Raw genomic sequence first — 13,239 nt, forward strand, 5'->3', positions numbered from 1 at the left:
TTGCGCATGGCGGAGTGGTGTAAAGCTTGCCACCATTGGACTCTGGAGCAGTGGCCACTCGTTCTCTGGAGTGATGAATCATGCTTCACATTCTGGCAGTCGAAAGGAAGAATCTGAGTTTGGCGGATGCCAGCAGAATGCTACCTGCCCGAATGCATAGTTTCAACTGTAAAGTTTGGTGGAGGCGGAATAATGGTATAGGGCTGTTTTTCATGGTTCGGTCGAGGTCCCTTAGTTCCAGTGAAGGGAAATCTTAACGCTACAGCATACAATGACATTCTAGATTATTCTGTGCTTCCAACTTTGTGGCACCAGTTTGGGGAAAGGCCTTTCCTGTTAGAGCATGACAGTGCTCCGATGCAATAACACGGTCCATACAGAAATGGTTTGTTGAGATCTGTGTGGAAAATGTTGACAGAGCCCTGACCCCAACCCCATTGAACAACTTTGGGATGAATTGGAACGCCAACTGCGAGCCATGCCTAATCGCCCAACATCAGTGTCCAACCTCACTAATGCTCTTGTGGCTGAATGGAAGCAAGTCCCCGCAGCAATGTTCCAACATCTAGTGGAAAGACTTGCCAGAAGATTGGTGGCTGTTATAGCAGCAAAGGGGGGACCAACTCCATATTAATGCCTATGATTTTGGAATCTAAAGGTCGACAAGCAAGTGTCCACATGCTTTGGCTTTGTTGACAAAAAGTAAGGCGTAAGCACACATGATGATGATTTTAAGGTGGTATATAGTTAAATTAGTAAAGATAAGACACTTTAATTACGTTGCATAAAGTCAGAAGTACATCTTTGGTAATGCCTGCCTCCTGAATCCAAGTGTTTGACACGGGCGGAGGGGACCAGTAACTTTATGATCAAACTTTATCAATGTACCAGCTTCAGTCAATGTTCATACTTGGGTCACCCTACATTGAACTGCTTAGATCAAAAACATGATTTTCACTATTCGGGACCTTTAACAAATGCATCATGAATAATTGTTACTTTTACAGCAATGTGTGTCAGTTTGAATGAGCTGTCATGTTGCATGAGTAATACATCAACTGATGCAATTAACTAGTTGCGACGAGCAAACCCGTATCCGGGAGCGTAATCATAGCCTCAAAGCATTAGCATAACGCAACGGACATAAATACCCCTAGAAACTTTTCCTATTCATGAAAATCGCAAATGAAATGAAATGAAATAAATATATTCAAACACAAGCTTAGCCTTTTGTTAACAACACTGTCATCTCAGATTTTCAAAATATGTAGCCAACGCTAGACAAGCATTTGTGTAAGTTTATCATGGCATAATGCTATGCTAGGCTCTGCTGGCAGCAGGCAACATTTTCACAAAAATAAGAAAAGCAACCAAATTAAATCATTTACCTTTGAAGAACTTCAGATGCTTTCACTCAGGAGACTCCCAGTTAGATAGCAAATGTTCCTTTTTTCCAAAAATATTATTTTTGTAGACAAAAACTCCCGTTTCTTCACCATGCTTGCCTGAGAAATCGACCGAAAAATGCTACAATATAACGCCAAACTTTTTTCAAAATTAGCTACATAATATCGACAAACACAGCAAATGTTGTTTAGGATCCATCCTCAAGGTGTTTTTAACAAATATATTCGATAATATATCCGTAGAGACAGTTGGTTTCTCATAAGAAGCGATTGGAAAAATGGCTACCTCAGTATTTTACACAAGGTTTTCTGCGGGAGACACCATGTGACCACATGCCATATATGGTCCCTTACAGCCATTCTTCAAGGGAAATGCCTAAAAAGACGTCACAATGCTGTAGACACCTTGGGGAATACGTGGAAAACGTACGCTCATTCGTAGCTCATTCACAGCCATATAAGGAGTCATTGGCATGAGGCGGTTTCAAAAATTGCGGCACTTCCTGGTTGGATTTTTTTCTGGGTTTCGTCTGTAACATCAGTTCTGTGGCACAGACAATATCTTTGCAGTTTTGGAAATGTCAGTGTCTTCTTTACAAAGCTGTCAATTATATGCATAGTCGAGCATCTTTTTGTGACCAAATACGGGAACGTTTTTCATCCCAAAATTAAAATAGCGCCCCCTAAATCCAACTGGTTAAGAGCTCTCCATTCTATCCACACTACTTTTTAGGAATTAAATCATGGTAGAATCTCCCTCTAGTCAATGCTTGCACAATGTCAACGATTGATCCACCCGTGATGGAGAAGGAGCTAGTTCACACTTACTGTATTATTATACTGTACAATTATACTGACCTTTGACCTATGCACCTCTCCATCGTCATCCTCTCCTCCAACCCCAAGTATCTTCCTGGTCTTCAGCCGGCTCACCAGGTCTGACTGACTGTGTTTCTTCATCAAAGGAGGATGGGGCTTAGAAGCCATGGTACACTAACCTGGGTAGAGTGGGAGAGAGTTTTAAAACACATTTTAGCATTTAAGGGGATAATACAGAGCTTGCATGGTCCTTCGATTCAGAACGATCATGAAAAAGATCAACAAGAAAGAGGGGCAAGAGTGAGAAATTTAGGGGAGAGAGAGTGAAGGGGGTGCACAGATGAAGCAGTAGAGAAGCGGAAGAGAGATGAGGGCAGAGAGAGGAAAGAGAGAGAGAGACGAAGAGAGTGAGAGTGTTCAGAAAACCTTGTAATGTCATTACCCTGCCTTTAGATATCACAGACAAAAATACAACCATACTGTACCAATAACACTATGGGGAGAGTAAAGTATCTTATGCAACACCAGCATTATGTAAGATAGGACAGATGAGGACAAGCAACCATTGGGTAACCTACAGTAGAGGCCATACAATACAGTATCTCTATACCTCAGATACAGGTAGTACTCACTGTATCGATGACAAATAGTCTTTGAAATCATTCAAATAGGTTGAGCATTTGCTTTACCCTGCATGGAGTGCCAGATGGTTGGGGTTTGGACTTTTTGTGACTATTATATTGATTCCTTTGCAACAGGCAAGCTCAATTATATCAAAATGTTATTTGTCACATGCGGAATACAACAGGTGCAGACCTTAATGTGAAATTACATACAGTACAAGCCCTTAACCAACATTGCAGTTCAAGAAATAGAGCTAAGAAAATATTTACGAAATACACTAAAGCAAAAAAATGTAATAAAAGCTACACAGAATAACAATAACGAGGCTATATACAAGTGTACCGGTACCGAGTTAATGTGCAGGGGTACAGGTTAGTTGAGGTACATAGGTAGGGGTAAAGTATTTGTACATGTAGGTAGGGGTAAAGGGACTATGCATAGATAATAAATGAAGAGTAGCAGCAGTGTAAAAACAGGGGGGGTGGCATTTGATTAATTGTTCAGCAGTCTTATGGCTTGGGGGTGGAAGCTGTTGAGGAGCCTTTGGAATTAGACTTGACGCTACCAGGCGGCGATGCAACCGGTCAGGATGCTCTCAATGGTACAGCTGTGGAACATTGAGGATCTGGGGACACATGCCAAATCTTTTCAGTCTCCTGAGGGGTGTTGTTATGCCCTCTTCACGACTGTCTTGGTGTGTTTGGACCATGATAGTTTGTTGGGGATGTGGATACCAAGGAACTTGAAACTCGACCGCTCCACTACTGTTGCGTCGTCAGCAAATGTAATGATGGTGTTGGAGTCGTGCTTGGCCATGCAATCGTGGGTGAACAGGGAGTACAGGAGGGAACTAAGCACGCACCCCTGAGGGGCCACAGTGTTGAGGATCAGCATGTGCTGTTGCCTACCTTACCTGGTGGCGGCTCGTCAGGAAGTATTTGAACACACACACCTTGAAGTGGAGCCGTCTGTCATTCTCTCTGGAGGCAGAAGTGTCTCTGTCTAGATCAATTAGGTTCCACTGTCAACATCAGAAGTGATGGGATTAACAACTCCACATTGAATACTACATGGGGATGAATTACTGCCACAACACATTTGGTGAGTAGGCCTAGGCTGAATGATTCTGATGAAAATAACCTTGTCTTTATCAAACTAAAGTATTTGCATAATTTCACTGTCTTTGTTTATGGGGATTTTTTGCCTAGTCTAACCAATTCTAAATGGCAAAAGCAGTTCACAAGGTACCCTAAGCGGAAAATAGACAGGACGCATTTATTCCAAAACTGCAGCTCATTGTTGGAACACATTTTCCTACTTCAGTCAACCATTCCATTTTAAATTTGTGATAAAACTATGTAGCTAGTGTATCCCGTCAGTTAGATACATTTTTATAGGCATTTATTTCTGTAGGCCTAACGGGAGCTTGTGTGCAAACTCAGCATGCATGTGCAGAGGGAGCGGTTGGAACGCAATTGAGTGAGTGAGACATGGACGGGAAAGGGAATTTAGGGAGAACTGTGATGGTTGACCTTGTTCCTTTTTTGTTGTGCCCTTCAAATGCACATGTACAAATGAAACATGAGTCCAAGCAAATGAACGTGGTCTTCAAGACATTTTTATCTCTGGTTAAAGAAAGTTGACGTCCATTCGATTACTCATGCCCATCCCTAGTTCAGAGAGAGTCCTAATGTGGATTAGTGTGAAATATAGGTAAAAGGAGAGATTCACATCATTCTTACATGAACATGACTCTTGTTCAACATGTTGGCGAACTAAATAAATCAATTGGTCATCCATAAATCACCTTTTCTAATCTGTATCATATCACACCTCACTCACTCATCCACATTGTGCCGGCAGCAACAAAGGCTCGGCACTTCTGCCTACCTGTCTGGATATCTGTCCATTTTGAGGACCCCTCGATGCAGAGAATAAGGACTTTGGACGGCCGGCTGTTTGTCTGCCTGCCTCCTTGTCAGTCGTCTATCCATAAGGACCATTGATGAGAGGAACAGGACATGCTGTAGGGATCCTATTGATCAGGGCTAATGAAGAGCTAGAGGTCCAACTGAGGCCCGAATGGAACCAGGCTATTATCAGAATAGAGTAATGAAGGGGGATCAGATTCACCCTCCAGACCAACGCTTTGGGATGACAGAGACAAGTGTGACCCTCCAAACCAACGTTGTGACAGAGACAACATTGTCACCCTCCAGACAAGCAATCTGGGACTCCCTGCTGCCATTTGTCTATAAGAACAAATCGTTTCAGACAGACAAAGAAAATGAACAACAAGAGAGGGAAATGAATGTTCTCTTCCTCTTAAAGTAATGATTTCCCGACAGGAAATTGCGAAAAAAAACTAACTCTTGGCTTGGCACATGAAGACGATCCATTTGCTATTGAAGAACATATAAAGCAAAGCATTGTGAGTGATACAGAGGGGCTTCATTTGTCCAATTGAAAGTGTATCAATACAGTTACACACACAAATATCCGTACGTGAAAGCAAAAAAACTTTTGATTCATTCATAAGCCAAATTGCCCAGCTGGGGTTTATTACAGGGAGAGAAACGAAAGAGTGCGAGAGGGACAGCAGCCTCTGGTAAGACACGGGGCGGCGGCCTATGCATTTGTGAACAACAGCTGATGCACGATATCTAAGGAAGTCTCAAGGTTTTGCTCGCCTAAGGTAGAGTATCTCATGATAAGCTGTAGACCACACTATCTACCTAGAGAGATTTGGAAAATCTGACCATAACTCTGATTCCTGCTCAGATCATCAAGTCACTGCCTGTTCACCCCGCTATAATCCAGAAGGCGAGGTCAGTACAGGTGCATCAAAACTGGGACCGAGAGACTGAAAAACAGCTTCTATCTCAAGGCCATCAGACTGTTAACCCTTCTGCGTGTAGGGGGCAGTATTTTAATTTTTGGCTAAAAAACATACCCATTTGAAACTGCCTATTTCTCAGCCCCAGAACCTAGAATATGCATATAATTGTCAGATTAGGATAGAAAACACTAAAGTTTCCAAAACTGTACAAATATTGTCTGTGAGTATCACAGAACTGATATTGCAGGCGAAAACCTGAGGAAAATCCAATCAGGAAGTGCCTCTTATTTTGAAACATCTGTTCCTATGCATGCCTATCCTCCATTTTTAAAGGATTATTGCAACAACACATCATCAGTAGGGTAAAACTAGCCTGTCTCACGGCGGTCTAATCCCAGCTCACGTTCCCTATTATGGGTGAACAATCCAGCGCTTGGTGAATTCTGCTTCACAATGATAGGAAGAGCCGACATCGAAGGATCAAAAAGCGACGTCGCTATGAAAGGGATATCAACCAGATTCCTTTTACTATGGATTCCCTAAAGTTGTCAGTCTTTAGACATAGTTTCAGGCTTTTATTTTGAAAATTGAGCGTGAAAGATCACATTGCGTAAGTGGATAGGTGGGAGCTCTCAGAGTGAGTTTTGCGCTACAGAGTAAAGCGGCCATTGTTTCTCCCAGTGTTTTTGAAAAACCTACACACCCGTTTGATATATTATCGACTATATATTTTAAAAAACAACCTGAGGATTGATTATAAAAAAACATTTGACATGTTTCTGTTGGCATTATGGATATTATTTGGAATATACGTCTGCGTTGTCGTGACCGCTCTTTCCTGTGGATTTCTGAACATAACGCGACAAATAAACTGGAGGTATTTTGGGTATAAAAATAATCTTTATGGAACAAAATTAACATTTGTTGTGTAACTGGGAGTCTCGTGAGTGAAAACATCTGAAGATCAAAGGTAAAATATTAATTTGATTGCTTTTCTGATTTTCGTGACCTAGCTACTTAATGCTTAGTGTACATAATGTTATGTTATTGATAAACTTAAACGCTTGGATTGCTTTCGCTGTAAAGCATAATATCATAATCTGAGACGACAGGTGGATTAACAAAAGGCTAAGATGTGTTTTGCAATATTGCACTTGTGATTTCATGAATATGAATCTTTTTTGTAATATTATCTGACTGTTGCGCTATGCTATTCAGCGGTGGCTGACGAAAATGATCCCACTAAAGGGATGGGTTGCGTCAAGGAGTTAAACAGCCATCACTAACATTGAGTGTGCTGCTGAATCTCCCGTAAGGAGTTCACCTGGACTACAGCATCCGCCAACTCCTGGACAGTCTGTGGTGCAACGTGGCGTTGATGGATGGAGCGAGACATGATGTCCCAGGTGTGCTCAATTGGATTCAGGTCTGGGGAACGGGCGGGCCAGTCCATAGCATCAATTCCTTCCTCTTGCAGGAACTGCTGACACTCCAGCCACATGAGGTCTAGCATTGTCTTGCGTTAGGCGGAACCCAGGTCCAACCGCACCAGCATATGGTCTCACAAGGGGTCTGAGGATCTCATCTCGGTACCTAATGGCAGTCCGCTTTCATCTGTGAAGAGCAAAGGGCGCCAGTGGCGAATTTGCCAATCTTGGTGTTCTCTGGCAAATGCCAAACGTCCTGCACGGTGTTGGGCTGTAAGCACAACCCCCACCTGTGGACGTTGGGCCCTCATACCACCCTCATGGAGTCCGTTTCTGTCCGTTTGAGCAGACAAATGCACATTTGTGGCCCACTGAAGGTCACTTTGCAGGGCTCTGGCAGTGCTCCTCCTGCTCCTCCTTGCACAAAGGCGGAGGTAACGGTCCTGCTGCTGGGTTGTTGCCCTCCTACGGCCTCCTCCACGTCTCCTGATAGCGCCTCCATGCTCTGGACACTACGCTGACAGACACAGCAAACCTTCTTGCCAGAGCTCGCATTGATGTGCCATCCTGGATGAGCTGCACTACCTGAGCCACTTGTGTGGGTTGTAGACTCAGTCTCATGCTACCACTAGAGTGAAAGCACCGCCAGCATTCAAAAGTGACCAAAACAAATATAAAATCAGCCAGCATAATAAAACATGAATAAAAATAAAGTAGCCGACAAGCCGCACTAACGCAATACATTAATTCATTTGGACAGCAACGTTTTGACTTCTGGATGGTTCTCCCATCTCCACAAATGACCTCTGGAGTTCTGTCAGAGTAACCATTGGGTTCTTGTGACCAAGGCACTTCTCCCTCGATTGCTCAGTTTGGCCGGGAGGCCAGCTCTAGGAAGAGTCTTGCTGCCTCAACTTCATCCGTGTAAGAATGATTGAGGCCACTGTTTTTGGGGACCTTCAATTCTGCAGACATTTTGTTACCCTTCCCCAGATCTGTGCCTCGAGATATTCCTGTCTCGGAGGGTCTACGGACAAGTCCTCCGACCTCATGGCTTGGTTTTTGCTCTGACATGCACTTTCGACTGTGGGACAGGTGTGTCCCTTTCCAAAGCATGGCTAATCAATTGAATTTAACACAGGTGGACTCCAATCAAGTGGTAGAAACATCTCAAGGATGATCAATGGAAACAGCATGTACCGGAGCTCAATTTCAGGTTTCATAGCAAAGAGTCTGAATGCTTATGTAAATAAAGTGTTTCTGTTATTTACTTTTTATACATTTGAAAAAATGTCTGAAACCCACTGTGTCATTATGGTGTGGATAAGGAAAATGTTAAACGTTCAAATAAGGCTGTAACGTAACAAAAAAGGTGGAAAAAGTGAAGGGGTCTGAATACACTGTTTATAGTGTGTGTGTGTGTGTGTGTGTGTGTGTGTGGTGTAAACATACAAAAGTTTGGGGTTACTGATAAATTTCCTTGTTTTTGAAAGAAAAGCTAATTTTGTCCATTTAAAGTATCAAATTCATCAAAAATACAGTGAAGACATTGTTAATGTTGTAAATGTCTATTGTAGCTGAAATGGCAAATTTTTATGGAATATCTACGTACAGTGGGGAGAAAATAAAATGCAAATTAATTACTTAAAGATCATACAATGTGATTTTCTGGATTTTTGTACCTGTGTACCTGTGATAAAAATTACAGACCTCAACATGCTTTGTAAGTAGGAAAACCTGCAAAATCGGCAGTGTATCAAATACTTGTTCTCCCCACTGTAGGTGTGCAGAGACCCATTATCAGCAACCATCACTCCTGTGTTCCAATGGCATGTTGTGTTAGCTAATCCAAGTTCATCATTTTATAAGGCTAATTTATCATCAGAAAACCCTTTTGCAATTATGTTAGCACAGCTGAAAACTATTGTGCTCATTAAAATAATGAATAAAACTGTCCTTCTTTAGACTAGTTGAGTATCTGGAGCATCGGAATTTGTGGGTTCGATTACAGGCTCAAAACAGCCAGAAACAAAGCACTTTCTTCTGAAACTCATCAGTCTATTCTTGTTCTGAGAAATGAAGGCTCTTCCATGCGAGAAATTCACAGGACAGCGCAAACTGTCTCTAACCAGAATAGAAAGATGAGTGGGAGGCCCCGGTGCACAACTGAGCAAGAGGACAAGTACATTAGAGTGTCTAGTTTGAGAAACAGATGCCTCAAGTACTCAACTTGCAAATTCATTAAACAGTACCTGCGAAACACCGGTCTCAACGTCAACAGTGAAGAGGCGACTCCGGGATGCTGGCCTTCTAGGCAGAGTTCCTCTTTCCAGTGTCTGTGTTCTTTTGCCAATATTTTCTTTTTAATTGGCCAGTCTGAGATATGGCTTTTTCTTTGAAACTCTGCCTAGAAGGCCGGCATCCTAGAGTCGCCTCTTCACTGTTGATGTTGAGACTGGTGTTTTGAGGGTACTATTTAATCTAGACCAAAATACGTAGTCATCCTAACGACTGCACTTTAAATCACCAGCAGATAAAACTGTGAAAAGAGAAAAATAGAGACCTGTGAAGTAAAGATGGAGCAGGCAGTAGACAAGCGGCAAATAAAAAACTAGGCATATCCGTAGGGCATGCGCATAGATTAGATGAACAGAAGCAGGAATTGGCTAATGCGTTAGAAAAGAGTCAAAACCTAAATCAAGGGCTTTCTCGAACTCTTAAGGATAGGCAAAACCAACTTAACTTCACTAGGTTAGGGGCAGCATTGGGAATTTTGGATGAGAATCTGAAAGCCATAAAAGCTAGAATATGCATATAATTAGTAGATTTGGATAGAAAACAATCTTAAGTTTCTAAAACTGTTTGAATGCTGTCTGAGTATAACATAACTCATATGGCAGGCAAAACCCTGAGAAAAAATCCAACCAGGAAGTGGGAAATCTGAGGTTCGTAGTTTTTCAACTCATTGCCTATCGAATATACAGCTTCCTAAGGCTTCCACTAGATGTCAATAGTCTTTAGAACCTTGTTTGAGGCTTCTACTGTGAGTGGGGCCAATAAGAGGGGATTGAGTAAGGTGTGAGTGAGTGCCATGAGCTGACCACGCACATTCACGTGAGAGATGGCTTGCGTTCCATCGCAATTCTAAAGACAAAGAGATTCTCCGGTTGGAAGATTATTGAAGATTTATGTGAAAAACATCCTAAAGATTTATTCTATACATCGGTTGACATGTTTCTACGGACTGTAACGGAACTTTGACTTTTGGTCTGCACCTAGTGATCGCGCCTCATGAATTTTGATAACTGGGCTAAACGCGCGAACAAAAAGGAGGTACTTGAACATAAATGGACTTTATTGAACAAATCAGACATTTATTGTGGAACTGGGATTCCTGGGAGTGCATTCTGATGAAGATCTAAGGTAAGTTAATATTTACAATGCTTTTTCTGACTTCTGTTGACAACACGGCGGATATCTGTTTGGGTTGTGTTGGTCTCTGAGCGCTGTACTCAGATTATTGCATGGTGTCCTTTTTCCGTAAAGTCTTTACAAATCTGACACAGCAGTTGCATTAAAGAGAAGTGGATCTAAAATTCCATGCATAACAGTTGTATCTTTTAGCAATGTTTATTATGAGCATTTCTGTAAATTGATGTGGCTCTCTGCAAAATCACCGGATGTTTTGGAACTACTGAACATAACACGCCAATGTAAACTGAGATTTTTGGATATAAATATGAACTGCACCAAACAAAACATACATGTATTGTGTAACATGTTGTCCAGGGAGTGTCATCTGATGAAGATCAAAGGTGAGTGATTATTTTTCTATTTCTTTTTGTGACTCCTCTACAGTGGGGCAAAAAAATATTTAGTCAGCCACCAATTGTGCAAGTTCTCCCACTTAAAAAGACGAGAGAGGCCTGTAATTTCCATCATAGGTACACTTCAACTATGAGACAAAATGAAAAAAAAAAAATCCAGGATATCACATTGTAGGATTTTTAATGAATTTATTTGCAAATTATGGTGGAAAATAAGTATTTGGTCAATAACAAAAGTTTCAATACTTTGTTATATACCCTTTGTTGGCAATCACAGAGGTCAACCGTTTTCTGTAAGTCTTCACAAGGTTCTCACACACTGTTGCTGGTATTTTGGCCCATTCCTCCATGCAGAGCAGTGATGTTTTGGGGCTGTTGCTGGGCAACACAGACTTTTAACTCCCTCCAAAGATTTTCTATGGGGTTGAGATCTGGAGACTGGCTAGGCCACTCCAGGACCTTGAAATGCTTCTTACGAAGCCACTCCTTCGTTGCCCGGGCGGTGTGTTGAAAGACCCAGCCATGTTTCATCTTCAATGCCCTCGCTGATGGAAGGAGGTTCACTCAAAATCTCACGATACATGGCCCCATTCATTCTTTCCTTTACACAGATCATTCGTCCTGGTCCCTTTGCAGAAGAACAGCCCCAAAGCATGATGTTTCCACCCCCATGCTTCACAGTAGGTATGGTGTTCTTTGGATGCAACTCAGCATTCTTTGTCCTCCAAACACAACAAGTTGAGTTTTTACTAAAAAGTTCTATTTTGGTTTCATCTGACCATATGACATTCTCCCAATCTTCTTCTGGATCATCCAAATGCTCTCTAGCAAACTTCAGACGGGCCTGGACATGTACTGGCTTGAGCAGGCGGGCACGTCTGGCACTGCAGGATTTGAGTCCCTGGCAGCGTAGTGTGTTACTGATGGTAGGTTGTTACTTTGGTCCCAGCTCTCTGCAGGTCATTCACTTGGTCCCCCCGGTTGAGTTCTGGGATTTTTGCTCACCGTTCTTGTGATAATTTTGACCCCACGGGGTGAGATCTTGCGTGGAGCCCCAGATCGAGGGAGATTATCAGTGGTCTTGTATGTCTTCCATTTCCTAATAATTGCTCCCACAGTTGATTTCTTCAAACCAAGCTGCTTACCTATTACAGATTCAGTCTTCCCAGCCTGGTGCAGGTCTACAATTTTGTTTCTGGTGTCTTTTGACAGCTCTTTGGTCTTGGCCATGGTGGAGTTTGGAGTGTGACTGTTTGAGGTTGTGGACAGGTGTCTTTTATACTGATAACAAGTTCAAACAGGTGCCATTAATACAGGTAACGAGTGGAGGACAGAGGAGCCTCATAAAGAAGAAGTTACAGGTCTGTGAGAGCCAGAAATCTTGCTTGTTTGTAGGTGACCAAATACTTATTTTCCACCATAATTTGCAAATAAATTCATTAAAAATCCTACAATGTGATTTTCTGGATTTTTTCTCATTTTGTCTGTCATAGTTGAAGTGTACCTATGATGAAAATTACAGGCCCCTCATCTTTTTAAGTGGGGGAACTTGCACAATTGGTGGCTGACTAAATGCTTTTTTGCCCCACTGTATATACATATGCATCACTTCGATTTGGCAACACTGACCTAGTCATTTATACCATAAAAACATACCATTTTAATTTGAGAGAGACAGAGTCTGAGAGGCAGGAAGAGGATGATTTGTTTCACATCCACAGCCATGTCAATTTTGACAGGACTGGGGGTCACGGCGGAGGAGCCCCCGCTGTATCGTTCCTGTTTTTAAAAAACCTAAACTTCCATGGTAATGATTGTAGCTGCAGCCACAGTATGCTGGCATCCAGCCCCTGAGGAGGAAGTGTGCTGCTGCCAGCCCGCCACAGCCCTAGCAGCTTGTTGACAGCTCATTGAGCTTCAGTTCCTACTAATACATCTGAAAGTGTGAAAAGCCAAGGCATCAAAGCATCTTGTCCCCGACTGCCACGGACAGATTATCTTTAAAATTGTGTCACATTACTAGTTTTGGAAAACTCAATTAATTGTCACTAACCCTGATCTGAACGGTTTTCCAATGCTTTTGAGCTTGGAATTTTCATTAAAAGACAAGGGGAACACAAGGTGAGCCTTAGGGCTTTAGTACAATAGCATTCCTTTGGTTAGAACATGTCCATTTCAATGAGACTTCACTGGTTAAATAAATACAAATATTAAAAAATAAAATAATCTGTGCTCATGATCATTCTGCGGTTCGACTCATCCCATCTCAATTTGTTTGAGGTCGGGGGGATTACGGA

At 42.2% G+C, this 13,239-nt stretch overlaps 1 protein-coding gene across 1 annotated transcript in view; it reads right to left on the reverse strand.

The window, feature by feature from the left end:
* Positions 1–13,239, reverse strand: part of LOC135564563 (tumor protein p53-inducible protein 11-like) — a 134,140-nt gene that overhangs the window by 84,804 nt on the left and 36,097 nt on the right. Inside the window, exon 2 of the mRNA XM_065009915.1 lies at positions 2,265–2,404. Within this exon, the coding sequence (XP_064865987.1) occupies positions 2,265–2,393 (129 nt within the window). The 5' untranslated portion in view covers positions 2,394–2,404. The remainder of the gene's footprint in view (positions 1–2,264; positions 2,405–13,239) is intronic.

The sequence above is a fragment of the Oncorhynchus nerka genome, linkage group LG25 (genome assembly GCF_034236695.1).
Source record: "Oncorhynchus nerka isolate Pitt River linkage group LG25, Oner_Uvic_2.0, whole genome shotgun sequence".
Classification (NCBI taxonomy): Eukaryota; Metazoa; Chordata; class Actinopteri; order Salmoniformes; family Salmonidae; genus Oncorhynchus; species Oncorhynchus nerka.